This window comes from Canis lupus, chromosome 4 (assembly GCF_048164855.1).
Source record: "Canis lupus baileyi chromosome 4, mCanLup2.hap1, whole genome shotgun sequence".
Taxonomy (NCBI): Eukaryota; Metazoa; Chordata; class Mammalia; order Carnivora; family Canidae; genus Canis; species Canis lupus.
This window is the reverse complement of record NC_132841.1, coordinates 37,444,485-37,462,246: the sequence shown is the minus strand read 5'-3', so window position 1 is coordinate 37,462,246 and position 17,762 is coordinate 37,444,485. Positions and strand designations below refer to the sequence as shown.

Genomic DNA, 17,762 nt, shown 5'->3' with positions numbered 1-17,762 from the left:
ACTGCCATGGACAGAACCCTTCTTCCCACCTTCTTGCCTTGGGGCACCGACTGGGCTTTTCCTGAGTTCATGTGGCTTCATGGGGTGGCTGGTACACAGAATAGGAAATCGAGAGGTACAGTGTCTTGTCCAAGGTCACACACACAACAGAGTATGTGACCCAGTTCTTCCGAAGGCATGTTAGCTAGCTATAGCTCCCGTCTACTGAGTGCCCACGATGTGCCTAGCATATACCTTACCTCATTGGACCCTCCTCTCAACCCACTGCTGATATGTCTGAGCTCATTTCCCAGAGGTGGAAACTGAGGCTCAGAAAGGTTAGGTGACCTGGTAAGGGTGGCAGGGCTGGTTAAGAGCAGAGCTAGGACTTGAGCCCTGGTCTCTCAGAGGGGAGCCTGCCCTGACTGCTCTGCCTCAGGTCATCCCTAGCAATGGGGAGAGCCAGCACCTCTTCAGGATCTTCCCCAATGGCTCCATCGTCCTCAATGGCAGCCTCAGCTACAACAACAAGAGTGCCTTCTATCAGCTGGAGCTGAGGGCCTGTGTGAGTAGGGGTGCAGACAGAGGGGGGCCAGGACCATGAGGCTCAGCCTTACGGAGACCTATCTCCCACAGGACTCAGGCGGCCTATACAACAACGTCTTCACCATCCAGTGCTCCTCGCCTGTCTTCCTGTCCATCTCTGTAGTCGACCAGCCAGACCTGGACCCTCAGTTTATCAGGGAGTTTTACTCAGCCACTGTGGCCGAAGATACACCCCAGGTGTGCTAGAGGACCTGGACGGGTCTGGGTGGACACAAGAGGCAGGGAAAGGGTCCGGCACATTGAACCACGTGGTTCTCTGCACAGGGAACGTCAGTGCTGAAGGTAGAGGCTGTGGATAGTGACAAAGGCATCAATGACCCAGTGATCTACAGCATTTCCAGTGAGAATTGGGGTGTTCCCAGGTGGAGGAAGGGGTGGGGGCTCTGCTGCAGCCACTGGAAGCAGTAGCTTCTACTGCCTCTCATCAGACTCCACAAGACCCGGCTGGTTTGCCATCAAGTCAGATGGGGTGATCATGGTCAATGGTTCCCTGGACCGTGAGCAGCTGCTGGAAGAGGATGAGGAGGTGAAGGTCCAGGTCATGGTGAGTGAGGGGTCCATTGCCCCTTTTGCACCCCTACCCTCAACTTCTGACCTTTAATCTCCGTTCTCTCTGATCCTTGGTTCTCTGACCTCTGGCCTCTGGTTTCTGCTCTGCCCTAAGGCCACTGAGACAAAACCCAACATCTATGGGCAGGAGGCCAAGGTGAGCATATGGGTCACACTGACAGTGACGGATGTCAATGACCACCAACCTGAGTTTTACAACTGCAGCCTTCTGGCCTGTACCTTCACACCCCAAGAGGCCCAAGTCAACTTCACTGGCTATGTGAATGAGCATGCCTCCACCCGCATCCCCATTGATAACCTCACCATGGTGGTCTACGACCCAGACAAGGTAGGTGCACCCAGAAAAGGGGTGGCTGGGCAAGAGTGATGGTGGGAGATGGCTAGGGAAGATGGTGGGGAGTGACCCATAGAACAAGGTGCTATGGTGGGTGATTGGTGGTGCTGATCATAAACAGTGTTGGAAAATCAGAGTTGTTAGGTGATATTTGCAAATGTTGGGTGATGTTATACTGGTGTGTAGTTTTGTGCTCAGGGCAGTGCTAGGTGGTGGTGAACAGAAAGGCAGCACTGAGTGAAGGTTAATAGTGGATGCTAGGTAATGTTGAGTGGAGTATATAGTTTTCAGTGGTGTTGAGGAGATGGTGGTGATGGGTACTTGGTGAAGTTGCAGGATGTTGGGGTATTGGATATTGGGGAATGTGGCAGTATTGAGCATAGAAGTGGTTGAGTGAGTGCAAAATTGGAGAGTATTCTTAAGTGGAAATTGATATTGAGAGGTGGGTGAGCTGGGTGGCATTGAATAATGAATACCTATGGATGGTGTTTGGTAGTATGTGGTGATATTGGGTTGGTACCAAATGTGGAGTGGAGGATGGTATTGGGTGGTGGTAGGTGGGTGGGTATATTGAGTTGGTGGTTGGCATTGAGTGAAGCAGAAGGGGTGTGGAATGGAGGGTGGTGTGGGTAATGGGGTGATGTTGGGTGTTGCTGGTATTTGGTGCTGGTATGGTGGTGGACTGTGTTGAGTGGGAGTTGGTAAGGAAGACTCAGTAATGTCTTATGGGAGTGAGGGGAGTGTGTCCAGGCTCTGTCTTTCCAGCCCAACCCAAGAGCCTAGGCACATGGGGATATCTTTTTCTGATGAGCCCACATTTGCAAGGGACAGTGAGCAGCCTAGTTTCCCCAGGGCCCTCTTGTCACAGTGTTATGAGAGCCCCTCTCTCAAGGGACTTCAGAGGGCCGGGCCTCTGATGCAGGAGCCTACAGTCAGGGATTGGGGCAAGACGCAGGTTGGTATGTTGGAGGGGTTGGGGTCTCTGCTATACCATATACCCATCTCCACAGGGCAACAATGGCACCTTCCTGCTGTCCTTGGGGGGCCCTGATGCCGAAGCCTTCAGCGTCTCCCCTGAGCGGGCGGCAGGCTCATCGGACGTGCAGGTGCTGGTGAGAGCTCCTGCAATGGTGGACTACGAGAGGAAAACAGTGATGCTGGTGCAGGTGAGGGGTGCGTGCTCTGGGACGCCAGGGAGCACAGTCCATGGGCACTCTGACCCCAATGCTGCTGCTTCCTCCTCCATCCTCAGGTCATGGCGATTGACTCAGTCAGTGGGAACTCCTCTGTCGCCCTGGTGACCATCCACCTCAGAGACATTAACGACCATAGGCCCACATTCCCCCACAGTTTGTACAACATCAGAGTTTGGGAGCACAGTGCAAACGGCACTGTGGTCACCAACAGCATCCACGTGAGTGACAGGAACCCTCTGGGACTGGGTGGGGAGGGACACGGAAGAGGACCCTGCCCAAGTTTCTGTATCATCTGATGTCGTCAGGTCTGAGCAAGTGTGCACACATGTGTGGGCGTGTGTGACAGGGGACAGCCCTGTCTCCTTAACTGCATGGCTGGCAGTGAGGGACATTTCCAAATCATGTCCCATTGTCTCTCTCTCTCTGCCTCACAGGCCTTTGACCCTGACACGGGTGAGGGTGGCCGCATCACCTACAGCCTGCTTCCAGGGAACGGGTAAGGTCTCAGGGTGGGCAGAGGGCAGGCGGATGAGTGGGGCCTGGGCCCACCTCTCTGCCTTGCAGTGAAACCAGAGCAGGCAAACGTAGGACACTCGTGACATTCCAATTTCAGATAAACAACGAATCCTTTATTTGGTATAAGCAGATGGCAAATATCGCATGGGACATCCTAAAATATTTTTTATTGTTTATCTGAAATTCTAATATAAGTGGGCATCCTGTATTGTTGCTTGCTCACTCCGGCCACCCTGCACAGGGCAGAGATCTTTAAGGTGGATCCAGACTCAGGAATGGTGACAGTGAGGAACAGCGTGCTGCTGGATCGAGAGAAGCAGGCCGAGTACTACCTCACACTGCAGGCCACAGATGGCGAGAACTTGTCGGCCTCCACCACGCTGCACATCATCCTGCTGGACATCAATGACAACTGGCCTGTGGTCAGTGGCTCCTACAACATCTTTGTCCAGGAGGAGGATGGCGATGTCCTCATATCCCTCCAGGTGCGAGCCAACCTGAACTTGGGGGGTGGGACAGGGGCAGGGGACCAAGTCTGGCTCTGTAATTGTGCTGGCCCTGGATTGGAGTCTGGGTTCTCCTCTGTGGTCCTGAGGAAACCAATCCGTCTCTTAGGACCTCTGTCCCCGCTTTGGAAAATGAGGACAATTGTGGTACTTAGTCCCAGGATCACTAGGGAATAATGAGGTAATGCATATAAAGTGCTCAGCACCAAGCCTAGCACAGAGCAAGCCCTCAAAAACATATTGCTCTTTTGAAATCCAGCCCCTGTCTCATTCCAAACAGGATTTGAGTGATTGACTAAAAAGGTAAAAAATGGGAGAAATAAGGAGAAAGAGAAAACAAGAATTGTATTGCCAATAGGCACAGAGGCAAAGTTAGAACCCAGAACGACACAATTGCTAGGAGGGGGCTGAAAATTCAGTTCTGAGCTTCCTGATGACCAGTGCAAAAAAGGAAATATCAGTGGCCAGGCTGACAGAGTCTATGAGATAAAAATCCACGGTTGGTTCCAGAGAAACACCAAAGACAAGCATCTTCCGGAGTCATTTGAAAGGGAGCCTCAGAGGAAGTGGGAAAGAAACCAAGTCCTCAGAATCACAATCATGTGGCTACTGAGCACTCTTATATTCCTGGGGCTATGAGGTTTCCAGAGCACATTCCCATCCCTAGTATCTTGACCTACTTGTGAAATAGTTGCTCCAATCGTCCCCATTTCACAGAAGGAGAAAACTGAGGCTCAGGAAAGTTAAGTGACTTCTTTGGGCTTGCATAGCCAATAAGCAGCGCCCTGAAGCCAGAGCTTGGACCTCTCTACCCTGAAGCCTGGGCCTTTTCTTCTTGCTCTTTGATACTTCCTCCCTGGTCTGTGGGTTCCTTGGGGCAGGAGCATTTTAGATCTGCTGTTGTAACCATGGCGCCCGGCATGAGCCCTGAGAAGCGCTTGGTGAATTAAATGGACTGAATTCAGAGTGCTGAGAGGTGAACAGACGGGGTCAGGCTTCTGGAAAAGCCATCTCTGGCTGCCTGTACAGGAGGCATTTAATAAACAAGATCCCAATGGAACTGAGATGAAAGAACTGAAGGTGAGGGATGGGCAAGGAGGAAGGGGAAAAGCTAGATTCCAAGCCAGGGTAGCCCAGCTCTGGATTCAAAGCCACATGTCCTGAACACCTGTTGTGCACTAGGTCCTTTCCTGGGCCCCAGTCCTCTCAGATGACTCCACCATCATTGCTGCCCATGTGTGACTTTCAGGGGAAGGATGCCAGAGAGTCACCCAAGGGTGTCACTTGTGCTGTGTTCAAGATAGCACAGGGGATGTGGAGGCCCCGGGTGTATCGCTAGTGTGGCCTGGAGTCAGGCAGAGAGGTGTAGAGGGCATTCAGGGTGAGGGGAAGGCATATGCAAAGGCCTGGTAGCATGACCAAAGTGGTTGTATTCTTCATGCTGGATCGACCCCAAAGACAGGCCACGTACACGTACAGGACCCTGGCAAGACAGGAACACACACACATGCACGCACACACACATACACGAATTGGGTGAAGAATGTGCTGTTTAAAAAAAAACAAAACAGCACTGAAGCCATCACTGTGGGAAGATCAGAATCTTGTTGGACTTCACGCTTATGTTATACTTGTTTGTTTCTGAATTTTGGATATCTGTAATCCACTGCCCCGTGCCTCCTCTCCACTAGAATCTCAGCTCCCTAAGGGCACTGTCTTGGTCATGGCTCTGTGTCAGCGCCTACACCAGGGTGGGCACATGGTTGATATGCAGTCAATATTTGTAGGGTCGATGGCTGACCTCAGTGCTTAAGACCTCAGAAGCTCTTGCAAGCTGTCGATCTGACCCTCCTTGAGGGAGACTGAGGCTGAGAGACTGGTCCAGCGTCCCACTGGCTTTTGGCCCAGTCACTGCCCTTGAGGTCCAGAGCTGGAGGGGGAGGCCCGGCTTCAGGGGAGGCACAGGGGAGCCGGGGAGCACCTGACAGCTGATGCTGCGATGCTGGTTATCCACGCAGGCTCAGGACAACGATCAGCCCAACACCAACAACAGCCGTCTGCATTTCAGCCTGCTTCCAGACCCCTACAGCCACAACTTCTCAGTGGGCCCTGATACAGGCATCCTAAGAAACCTGGGGCCCCTGGACCGAGAGGCCATTGAACCTACCCTGGGGGGCCGAATTGTGCTGACAGTACTTGTGGCTGACTGTGGCATGCCTGTCCTCAGCACTGGAGTCAATGTCACCATCAATGTGGAGGTAAGACCTGGCTCAGCCGCGGGCCAGGTGCCATGAGGGGCCCCGTGCTGGGGAGCTCCCAGCAGATAGCCAGCGCCCTACCCCTCCCGAGTCACATTTCTATCCTTGTCACGTTGAGTCACATTTCCACCCTTGGCGGTATGGTGGGCAAGAGAGTTCTAGAATCAGGCTGCCTGGGTTAGGATTCTGGCTCAGTTGTGCGGCCTAGGGTAGTCACTCAACCTCCCTATGCCCTCAAATTCCTAATCTGTAAAATGGTGACAAAAATACCAGAAAGTGAGCTAACAAATGGAAAGTGCTTTGCAGAGTGCCTGACCTGAGGAAGGTACTCAGTGTGTCCAGTCCGCCTGCAGTGTCCCCTTGCATTTTTTTTCCTTTTTTTTTTTTTTCCTTTTTTTTTTTCTTTCCTCAGTTTGGGAAACCTACAGCCAATAGCATTTTTGGAGCAGATGATCTTCCTTCTGACATCAGATCGTCAGAAGGTTGGGAGCAGCCTAGCTACATCTAATGGCCATGTCACCTACTTCACTTTGTCTCATCACATAGACATTTTATCATCTCACATCATCACAAGAAGTAGGATGAGTACAGGACAATTGCATATTTTCAGAGAGAGAGAGAGAGAGAGAGAGAGACTGCATTCACGTCGACTGTGATCACAGTATATGGTTATAATTGTTCTATTTTATTGTTATTGTTCATCTTTTTCTGTGCCTAATTTAATTTTTTTAGGATTTTATTTATTTTTTCACAAGAGACACAGAAAGAGAGAGGCAGAGACACAGGCAGAGGGAGAAGCAGGCTCCCTGCAGGGAGCCCGACATGGGACTGGATCCCGGGACTCCAGGATCACACCCTGGGCTGAAGGTGGTGCTAAACCGCTGAGCCACCAGGTCTGCCCTGTGCCTAATTTATAAAGTAAACTTTATCATGAGTAGGTATGTATAGGAAAAAAACAGTATACACAGGGTTCAGTACCATCTGTGATTTCAAACCTCCGTGGGGGGTCTTGGAACGTTTCTCCCACAGATAAGGGCAGGAACGACTCACTGTATTGGCTCTAAATATCATTCATGAAGTTCTGTCTGAAACGCTCCTATTCCTCACTACCATTCAAAGGTAAAGAGAAGGGGTGAAAAGGGTGGAGGCGCAGAGGGTGAGCAGCTTGCCTAGGGCTGCAGAAGGGGGTTTTGAACCCAGTGCGTCTGCTTCTTCGGTGGCCACCAGTCCACAGGGCACCACCCTCTAAAAAAGCATTGTAACAAAAGTACACCTCTACAATGTCCATGATGTGGATGGTGCCCCCTAGGCCTGTGCAGTGCACAGCCTTCATCATCCCACACAGCAGCCCTGTGTCCCACTGGGTTGGGATGTGCAGCTTTCCTACAAGGATCAGAGTGAGACCTCAGGGAAAATGGAGAAACAGAAGCAGAATTAGAACTTGTCAGTTTGTTCAGCTGTCCTCGGGGTGAAGTAGGCCAGGAAGAAGGAAGAAAGCAAAATTGCATTTACTGAGCTAGTGGGTCCTTTTACGCCAACAAACTAAACAAACACCTACAACGGTCCCTAGAGGGGTGACTATGAGCCCTCTTGCAGGTGAAGACATTGAGGCTCAGAGAAGTCAAGTCACATGTGAGGCAGAAGGGAAGCTGGATTTGACTCAGAGCTGTGCTCTTAGCCACCCCAGTGACTTAGGGAGCAGCTGGCCACATGCATTGAGACAGAAATGCTGTGCTGGGAAATCACCATCGGAAAATACATCTAGTTAAGGGGGAGATGGCTTTGTTCTTGAAGATGTCCGTTGAACCATTATTTAGAAAAGTGGAAGCCAAAAGCAGACATCTGTGGGCTGCCCTGGGAAGGTCTGGAAAAGCCAAGGGCACCCCCAGCAAACATCACTGATTGGGGAGGAAGCAGCAGGTAGAGGTGGTTCTGTGCTGTGACAACAGTGGCAGTCTCTGTAGGTGTGGGTGGCCAGGGCTAGAGAGGGAAGGCAAGAACAGAAAACAGTGAGCGTCTGAGGGCAGGACCAGGCCTAAGCCCTGGCAGTTGCCTGGAGCTCAGCATCGTCTGAGCACAGAGCAAATGTCCTGGGGTCAGCTGAACTCAGGAGGGATAGGAGAAAAGAGGGGACAAGGGAAAACTTGGGCCACAGGGCCTTGTAGAAACAGTGGTATTGGTGCCAATAGGATAAATCCAAGAGATGAGGAGTCAAGCTAGGCCAGACAGGGACACTGATAGGGACTCAGCCACCCTTCTGGAAAGCAGAGTCTGAGATGGCTCTGAGTTGTAGTCAGAGAAGCAGGGAGGAGGTGGAGCTCCCTGAAAGTGTATCACTAACTTCAGAGGTCCCGCTGCAGGTCTGTGAGTCTCAGGTGTGTGCCCTGGGCTAGTTCCAGCCTTGCCAAGGCCCTTGTCTCGTCTGTGAAGTGAGGAGCTGCTGGCAGAGAGTCTGTGCCTTGAGTCAGAGGAAACACTAGCTCTCAGATTGGCTCTAGGGAGGCTGAACTGTGGGGCTCCTGGTGTCCCTGGGCTCAGACCTTCCTCTGCCCACAGGACATCAATGATAACCTGCCCATCTTCAACCAGTCTATCTACTCCTTCTCGGTGAAGGAGAGGGACCCAGGTAAGTCCTTCCTGGGCCAGGCCGGGCACTGGGGCTGGGGCCCAGTGAGGCATCTGAGCCCTCCCTGCGGCTCTTGGGGGTGGTAAGGGGAGAGGAAGCCTCCAGCGGCTGGGCCAGGGGTCTCTGTGAAGTCTGCCCTCGTCCACAGGAAAGCTGGTAGGCGTGGTGAAGGCCTGGGATGCGGATCAGACAGAAGCCAACAACCGTATCAGCTTCAGCCTGACAGGGAGTGGTGCCAACAACTTCCTGCTCCAGGGCTTGGTGCTAGAGTCTGGGGGCGCTGGGGGGTTCCTTCGGCTGCCTGCAGATGTGAGCCTGGACTACGAGACACAGGCCTCCTTCTATCTGACACTGAGTGCCGAGAACCCAGATCCCCATGGGAAAGAGGCCAGGGCACAAGTCCTTGTGGCTGTGGAGGACGTGAATGACGAACCACCCACTCTGGACTCAGCCTCGCTCCAGGGCATCCGTGTAGCCGAGAATGGCTCACAGCACGGCCTGGTGGCTGAGCTGGTTCCCCAGGATGTGGATACCATGGCTCAGCTGGAGGTACAGCTTGTGAATACCATCTGTACCAAGGCCGGGGTCAACGTGGGCAGCCTGTGCTACGGCTGGTTCTCTGTGCTGGCCAATGGCTCTGTGGTCATCAATCAGAGTGAGGCCATTGACTACGAGACCTGTGACCTGGTCACGCTGGTTGTTCGGGCCAATGACCTCACAACGGACCCCCGCTTCCAGGCCTACAGTGACAACGGTGAGGCGGCCTGGCCTGTGGGATTGGGTGGGCTGCAGGATAGGGACCGTGGGCTGGGGCCCCAGTCCTTACCAGCTGTGTCACTGGGAAAGTTGTGACATCTCCTTAAGCTTCTGTCCCCATTTTTCCGGTGGCGTTGGGCAGTAGGCTGGCAGCAAAGGCAAAACAAAAACACACATGTAAAGTGTTTAGTGAGGTGCCTGGCACAAAGTCAGTGCTTCACTGATGCTACTGTCTTGTGAGGGAGGGTAAAGAGGAAAGTACACTTCACAGTGCTCACATCCCACCTCGGATTGTGATGGCTAGAATAACCACATTAACAGCGAGCCTATTTTGAGAATTTCCTATAGCCGAGAGCTATGCCAGACACCTTAAAAGCATTCTTTATGTTACTCCCACGCAATCGGTGGGGTAGATGATCCCTATCCAATATTATAAATGAGGAAACTGAGGCACACAGTGGCCAGCTCAATAACCTAGCTTACACGCTAGCAATGTCAGTATCATGCTGTGGTCAGGTGGGATATGCCCCGGCCAGGCTCTGCCTGGCCTGATGCTCTTACTGGATGATCTTGGAATAGGTGCTTACCCTCTCTGAGGTATGGGGAGGATATTCCCTGCCACAAAGTCCAGTGGAAACTGAGCGGGCACCCCAGGCCAGGAGCAGGGCTGGGGACAGTGCATGGGAGACGTTGGGAGGGAGGCAGGGGGGAGCATGGCAAGTGCCCAGGCTTTTTGGTTGGGCCTAGAGGCCAGAACCAGCCAAACTTGTTTTCTAGGAAGCCTCGCTATCACCATTGAGGACACGAATGACAATGCCCCCTATTTTCTGCCTGACAATAAGACTTTCGGTAAGTGGGCCAGGCTTTCCCTCCATACTCTGCCAGGATTTCCTTGGGCAGCTCCCATAGACCCTCCTCAGGCCCCAAGTGGACTATTAGAAAGGAAGGCCTCTTTTTCGCTTCTCAGCCTTTTGGCTAAGATCAAGTGTAGAAAGGAAGACCTCTAATCTCGCCTCTCCCCCAGGGTTTCAACAGGAGAGACCTGATTTTTTTTTTTTTTAAGATTTTATTTATTTATTCATGAGAAACACAGAGAGAGAGAAAGGGAGGCAGAGACACAGGCAGAGGGAGAAGCAGGCTCTGTGCAGGGAGCCCGATGTGGGACTCGATCCCGGGACTCCAGGATCATGCCCTGAGCCAAAGGCAGGCGCCAAACTGCTGCGCCACCCAGGGATCCCAGAGACCTGATTTTTCACCACAGTTCGGCCCCAACTCTGAGCCAGCTCCTCCCTCTCTGGGCCTCAGTTTCCCCGTCTGCACAGTAGGAGTGGCTGAGCTGCTAACTGATGGCTCAGAGGCTGTTATAATGGGGGATTTTGATGGTAGAGGGGCTGCGGGAAGATATGGGGAGACTGCGTCCTGAGCTGGGCTTGTGATCAGTTCTCAGCCAGGTGGGCACTGGCACTAACCCCACTGACTCCACTGATCCCACTGACCCCTTCTTGTCCACACTTGTAGTTATCATCCCAGAACTTGTGGTGCCCAACCAGCAGGTGGCTTCTGTCCAGGTAAGCCCATCATATTAGTCCCAGGAGACACAGGACCAAGGCTTTCAGGCCTTTCACTGTCCCTCCAAATGTTTTAACACTACAAAGGAAATTTATTGGCTCCAACCTATGAAAAGAAAGCCCCAGAATGGAGACAAACACTTGCCTAATTGATAGGGTTAAACTTCATTAATTGTTACTTGGTTGTCATAAAAATTTCATGACTATAAAAACTATTTGCAGGCTAGATTTTTTTTTCGCTACACCACAATTCCAAGTCATACAGACAAATCATAACAATTGTAAATTAAATGAGTTCCTTGCTGATAAATAATTTCCAGAGTAAAACTATAAAAATACTTTTAGTGTTCTATGGTGTCAGACGTGGGTGTGTTTGTTAGAGGGCCCTGGCCGCACCACAGGGGCGGGCAAGGCCTCCCACACAGCCCAGGTGCCCGGGCCTGGTGGGGCCTCTTACTGACCTGGGAGCTGCCTGCCTTTCTGGGGCTCAGTTTGCCTCCGGGAAGAAGCTGTCAGTGAGCCAGGGGGCAGTGATATTGGAAGGTGAAGAGGTCGGGTGGCATGTGTGTGCCCCTCCCTGTGCTGTGGGAAGAGCACAGGTACTGAAGATGGATGGACTGGCCTTCCTCCACTTCTAGCTAAGTCTTCAGCAGGATGGGGTCTCCCTCCGAGCCCCAGTTTCCTCTCATCACATGGGTAGAGTAATTCTCTCTCCAGGTTCTTTCAAGCCTTGAAGAGTCTTCCAATCTTCAGCGAATTACATTTTAATGTCATGAGTCTGGCCATAGCTTGGAGCCATTTTCTTTACATGGACTCATTCTTGAAACTTAAACAACAGCTTTGGCCTCATTCTGAACAGTAGACTCACGGGTCTGTATCTTGGCTATATTTTTCCCTAAAAGGCACTAGAATGTGTAAGAATGTTTGTGCCCTCTCCTCTAATCATTTCATGGTCCCCTAGGGGAATTTGTACTCATTGTCAGTAAACACTGAAATGAGGGATTTAGGGGAAGGCCAGGCACACAGTAGGTGCTCAGGAAATTTGAATGTCCCTAAGTGTGTACATGTGTGTGCCTGTGTGTGTGTGTGTGTGTGTGTGTGTGTGTTGGCAGTGGGTGGGGGGAAGCAAGGCAGGATTTCCACATCAGATGGACTTTGGACCGTGACCCGTTGAGTTAGGGGCCCAAAGGCAGGGACTTGTTCAAATCTGGATTTGCAGAGCAAGCACGCCGTTTAAGGTGTTTGCTAAGTTGAGGTGGCCTAGAAGAGGCTGATAGAGATACTGGGACCAGACTCCTGGGCCATCTCAGCTGCTGATTCCTGCTGGGGAAGAAAGGGGGCCTGGCCTGACCCCTAGGTATTGTCTATTCTTTCCCCCAGGCCAGAGACAATGACTCAGGGAACAACGGGGCCATTCTGTTCTCCATCCTCCAAGTGGATTTCATCGCTAAGGATGGGGCCATGATCCCTTTCCAGGGCTTCTTCCGGGTCTCTACCTCCTCAGAAGCCAACTTGTTCATTGGCAACATTGAGTAACTGTGGGGAGCCCCTGGATGGGGGGCAGTAAGGGGGCCTCAAGACAGTTCCCACCCTGGGAGGTATATAAGTAGGTTCCAGAGGACTCCAGCTTGAGTTCCAAGACTCAGTTGTGCTCTTCTACCTTCAATAGGCTGGTGACCAACCTTGATTCCACTCTCCAAGGCACCTACCAAGTGACAGTCCAGGCCCAGGACAGACCTTCAGTGGGTCCTGCTCAGGAAGCCAAAATCTCCCTGAATGTGAGTGTTGGGCCCTGCCTCTAGACCCCAATACTCTCTGCCAGCTCCTGCATCCTCTGTGTCTCATCTTCCCCATGTCTTCCTCCTGTAGCTCTTCACTGTGGACCAAAGTTACCGTGTGAGGTTGCAGTTTTCCATGAACAAGGAGGAGGTGGGCGCCAACATGGAGGAGATTACTGCGTAGGTTTGGGGCGCCCAGAGGGGGCTGTGGGGAAGAACAGGGCCTGGGAGTATGGACGGGATGTATGTGAAAACTGTCCTTGACCTACATTTGATTTTGTCCCTGTCTTTGGTCTGTACCTATACCTGCATTTCCTCTCTCAATTTCCTAGGAGCCTAGGGTTGGCTGGGCAGAGAGAGGCCTAAATAGGGCTGCGATGTATAGTTGGGAAGGCTGTGCACTGCACAAGGGCACTCTGCTTGCTAAGTTGTAAACCCAACCCCAGAGGAAGGGGCTGCCTTGTCTAATTTGCACAGAGGTGCTACCTGAATAGCCAATGAAGCTGTCCAGAGGAGGTGCCCCTTTTTAATTCACACAATTCCTAATTCCACTGGTAGAGTCCTGGCCATAGGCCTAGACTAAGGCCCCTACCCCATGCTTCTGTGACATCTTCCCCCTTTGCAGGGCTCTTGTTCAGGCCACCAGGACTACTGTCTACGTTGTGAGCATTCAGGACATAGAATCCACAGTTCGGTGAGTGTCCACAGGCCCAGTGGTTGGAGTGAGGACAAGAAGCAGAAACATGAGGGGCCTCCTGGGTGGTTCTGGACTGTTTACCCTTTACCCCTGCCCCATTCCAGAGCCCGGGGACGCTCTTACCTTGATGCCTATTTTGTCTTCTCAAATGGGTCAGCCCTGACACTTGATGAGCTGAGTGTGTGAGTGGGGCTCCCCTTGGGGTGGGCAGGAAGCTTAGGGAATGCCAATGTCCCTCGGGTCTGAGTGAGGTTCTATGGCCAGGATGATCCGGAATGACCAGGACTCACTGACGCAGCTGCTGCAGCTGGGGCTGGTGGTGCTGGTGAGTGTCAGCATGGCGGAGCTAATGCGGGAGTGGGGGGTGGGGAATGCTCACACCCAACCTCCTTCATACTTCTCCAGGGCTCCCAGGAGAGCCAGGAGTCGGACCTGCCAAAGCTGCTCACCAACGTTATCATAGGATTGGGAGTGGCTTTGCTGCTGATCATCGTGATTATGACCACGGCGCTCATGTGTACCCGGAAGAGGTACTGCTCCCATCTCCCCCTGTATCTCCAACTCCGCCTTTCCCACCATCTAAGACATCTGGCAGGTAGAGAAAGCTTGGGTTTAGGCACCTGGTATATCTGAATTTAATCCCCAGAGACCTGTGGTGACCACTTGAATAGGTCATCTCCCCTCCCTGAGCCTCAAGTTCCTTTGCAGAATGAATGTAACACTAGATTCCTCAAGGCACACAAGGAAGCAGTGTGCATCCTGCCACCAGAAAGATATCTGGCACATACTGTGCATTTCATAAATACTGTCTTTTCCCCTTTCCAATATGTTTGGAGTCAGCAGCCACATCTGGATTTGACTCCAGGCCTTGCCACCGGCCAGCTGTGGCTTTTGGCAAACCATTTTCTTTCTCTGGCTATTACTTGTACCCTCTGTAAAATGGTACTAACACTCACACCTGCCAGGGTGTTGTGAAGTCACACTCTCAGTGCCTGCACTGGGCGCACAGTGGGTGTCCAGAGAAAGTAATGACTCCCCCACCCCCTGGTTCTCTGCAGCTACCGCCGGAAGCTTCGGGCTACGAAGGCTGCCAAGGAGGCCCGGAGGACAGCACCAGGGGTGATGCCCTCAGTCTCTGCCATCCCTGGGACTAACATGTACACCACTGAGCGGTGAGCAGGGGTCAAAGGGTGGGTGAGAGTCTCCATGGAGTGTCTCAGGTTCATAAGTGCTTGAATTAGGCCTTCTCTCCAGGGCCAACCCTGTGCTGAACCTCCCCACGAAGGACCTGAGCTTCGAGTCCCAATCCTCTTCCAGTGACCTAGACCACATGAGGTGAGCAGTGATTCTCACAGCCACTCTGGTCAGTGGTGGTGGTGATGGTGGTAGAGGTGGTGGTGGTGATGGTGGAGGTGATGGTGACAGAGGTGGAGATGGTCATCGTGGTGATGGTGGTGGAGGCAATGGTGGTTCAAGGCCATAGACAGGGAAGACTCGGGCTACTAACCATCGAGCTCCATCATCTCTCCCACAGTCTCAATTCCCTGGATGACAACTCTGTCGATGTGGAAAAGAACGAGGAGAAAATCAAGGCAAGATGGGGGATGAGTTGGTGCCTGGGGCTTCTTGACTTGGGGTCCTTCTTCAAAGGAGTGGGGTTCAGGACAGAGCTGAAGGACCTGCTTCTGACACTGGCATGTCTCCACACCAGGCCATGGGAAGCCCATGGCTTTGGAATGGGGTCTAATTTTTGCTCTTCTACTCATTCACTGTGACTCCGGGTGGGTGACTTCCTTCTGGTTCTCAGTTTTCTCATCTGAAAATGGGGATCAGAATTCTAACCACGCAGAGCTTTTTGAGGATGAAGTTAGAGCAGTTATAAAACCACCTGGCATGAAGTAAGAGCTAAAAAATCTGGTTCCCTCTGTTTATACCCTTTGTATGAAAGCTGGTGGGGTGTGGGGAAGAAATCCGGAGGTAGACATACTCTAGTAAAGGAAAGAAATTAGGCTCAAAAAAAACATCAGTGCCATAATTTGCTCAGTAGGTTAGATGGTTTGAGTAAATCAACAGTTCACACAGCCACAGCCTCACATGCCCATGAAGCATCCCAGCCTAGAAATTCTGACCCAATGGGTAGGATGGGCCTGGGCTCGAGCATGTTGTTAAAACTCTTGGGGTTCTAATGCGAGGATAGAGAACCAGGGAGTAGATCAGCAGGGGGTGGGGGGTATGTGGGAATGGTGCACAGGGATCTGGCAGTGACATTGAGGCCTCCAAATGGGCCCCCAAAGGTTAGGGTCATGGATGGCAATCCAGGACACCAAGCAGTGCTGAAGGCCTTTGAGTGGATGGCTTATCTCTGGTTGAAGATGCTTTGGGGAAAAACTCCAATGAATGTCTGGGGGAACTGAGGAAGAAGAGTTAGAACTTGTGGCCAGGCAGGTAGCCCCCAGTGGAGGCCAAGGCTGACTCTTGGGGAGTGGAGTTGGGGGCCTCAGGTGGGGCTGGACTTGTAAGTTGGGAGGGGTAGAGAGCCTGGGAGAAGAGTCTGGAGAGGAAGAGAGGCTGGGCCACTGAGAGCCTTCAAAAACCAGAAAAGAGCCTGTCCTAGGATGATAGAGGGGTTGCTATATTTCAGAGAACCTGCCCAAGGCTCTGCTGCCTCTCCTCTAACAGTAGGTGGGCCTTGGGGTCTCTGGGTGAGGAACACAGGTGGGGCCTTTTTTCAAGGATCTCTTGGTGCCCTGACTCACCCAAGACCTCCATAAATGTGTGGAAGGTCTGAGACAACTGACCGGTGATCTAATCCAATCTTCACAAGCAACAAAGGCCAGAAGGCTCTGGGTTCTGACCTGCCTGAGGTCAGAAAGCTTACAAGGCAAGGGCAGATCAGAACTCAGGTCTCCTGTCTCCAAGGGCAGGTTGAATTTTCCTAGGCTATGCTGCACCAACAGCTACCACTGGGGAGCCTATGGTGCGGACCCTGGGGAGCCCTGATTCGTCCTTCCTGGGGCCCCTCAGATGTTCCAGTTTACCAGGGACCAGAAGAGCCCTAGTCTGGAAAAAGCCCGTGGAATGCCCTGGAGAGGATGGCGGCTGGGGCTCTGTCCCCTAGGTGTTTCTGTGTTGGTGTAGCTGAGCCTGGGGGATGGTCCACAGGAGGGTGTACTTTTTTTTTTTTTTTTTTTTAAGATTTTGTATTTATTTATTCAGAGAGAGAGAGAGAGAGAGGCAGAGACAGGCAGAGGGAGAAGCAGGCTCCATGCAGGGAGCCCGACATGGGACTCGATCCCGGGTCTCCAGGATCACACCCCGGGCTGCAGGCGGCACTAAACCGCTGTGCCACTGGGGCTGCCCAGGAGGGTGTACTTGTGAGGAGGTGTGAGCATGTGGCCAGTTGCATGGGGAAGGGAAGAGGAAAGGCAGGAAGATGAGTGTGTGCCATGATAAACTGCAAGTGGGGCCCTGGGAGTGATGCGTCCCTCTGAGGGTGGCAGAGGGAGATGCCAAATTCAACCAGGGCAGCAATCAACAGTCTTTAGAGCCAACAGGACCAGTGATCCAAAACTTGCTCTGCCTCTTCCTAGCCATGAGAGCCCTCTGAGCCTCAGTTTCCACATCTGTAATGTGGGGTATATGATCCCTCCCTCAGCGGGTTCCTGTGGGTACTTTAGGTAACGGATAGACTGCACCCAGCACAGTGCCTGCCTCAGGTGCAGGCGGCAGGAATTGGATTGGACTGACTCCATGGCACAGGACAGTCTGGTATTATTCAGGACTGGGAAGAGCACCAAAGTCCTGCTGTGTCCGTGGATCAAGGCAAAGGCCAGAGTGGACCCCCCCTCAAGCCCACCCCCTCAGCTGAGCCCATCTGCACTATTAGTGGCCATGGCCACCTCTGGGACACAGCTAGGAAACTGAGGCCCCAGGAAGAGCAGGTGGGACCCCAGTTAAGGAACCATATGCCATGGGCTTGAAGGCCCACCCCCATGCCCCTATGGACTGGGGAAATCACCCCATCCCCGCCCTGCACATCTTCACATCTTCCGTCTTCCCCACAGAAGGAGCCCACACACAGTCCGACAGAGCAAGATGGGGAACCTCTGAGTGTGGTGCTGTCAGGAAGGAAGACGGGCACAGGTGGACAGCAGGAGAAGCTGTCCTTCACCAATGCTGGCCTGGACACCACAGACCTCTGATGTCCCTGCCACAGGACCTTTGCTGCAGAGCGCCACATGGGCCCCCACTCTTCTGGTCCACCTTGGAGGATGTCTTGTCACCCCAAACTACACCGACCCTTTTCTGAACACAAGGATAAATTATGCAGCTCGGTCCCCTTCTGCTTGTAGTCAATCACAGCTGACAAGAG

The 17,762-nt window shown here is 52.5% G+C and overlaps 1 protein-coding gene across 3 annotated transcripts in view; it reads left to right on the top strand.

Moving 5' to 3' along the window:
* Positions 1-17,727, top strand: part of CDHR2 (cadherin related family member 2) — a 36,091-nt gene extending 18,364 nt beyond the window's left edge. For all 3 annotated transcript variants that reach the window (XM_072824059.1, XM_072824060.1, XM_072824061.1), the window contains 25 exons: positions 419-544; positions 616-762; positions 850-925; positions 1,014-1,129; positions 1,250-1,483; positions 2,500-2,655; positions 2,742-2,903; positions 3,120-3,181; positions 3,443-3,686; positions 5,726-5,965; positions 8,522-8,591; positions 8,740-9,345; positions 10,125-10,196; positions 10,866-10,915; positions 12,296-12,447; positions 12,585-12,693; positions 12,785-12,873; positions 13,319-13,387; positions 13,495-13,572; positions 13,655-13,715; positions 13,796-13,920; positions 14,449-14,562; positions 14,645-14,725; positions 14,925-14,982; positions 17,455-17,727. In XM_072824059.1, the coding sequence (XP_072680160.1) occupies positions 419-544; positions 616-762; positions 850-925; positions 1,014-1,129; positions 1,250-1,483; positions 2,500-2,655; positions 2,742-2,903; positions 3,120-3,181; positions 3,443-3,686; positions 5,726-5,965; positions 8,522-8,591; positions 8,740-9,345; positions 10,125-10,196; positions 10,866-10,915; positions 12,296-12,447; positions 12,585-12,693; positions 12,785-12,873; positions 13,319-13,387; positions 13,495-13,572; positions 13,655-13,715; positions 13,796-13,920; positions 14,449-14,562; positions 14,645-14,725; positions 14,925-14,982; positions 17,455-17,592 (3,435 nt within the window). In that variant the 3' untranslated portion in view covers positions 17,593-17,727. The remainder of the gene's footprint in view (positions 1-418; positions 545-615; positions 763-849; positions 926-1,013; positions 1,130-1,249; positions 1,484-2,499; positions 2,656-2,741; positions 2,904-3,119; positions 3,182-3,442; positions 3,687-5,725; positions 5,966-8,521; positions 8,592-8,739; positions 9,346-10,124; positions 10,197-10,865; positions 10,916-12,295; positions 12,448-12,584; positions 12,694-12,784; positions 12,874-13,318; positions 13,388-13,494; positions 13,573-13,654; positions 13,716-13,795; positions 13,921-14,448; positions 14,563-14,644; positions 14,726-14,924; positions 14,983-17,454) is intronic.
* The last annotated feature ends 35 nt before the right edge of the window (positions 17,728-17,762 follow it).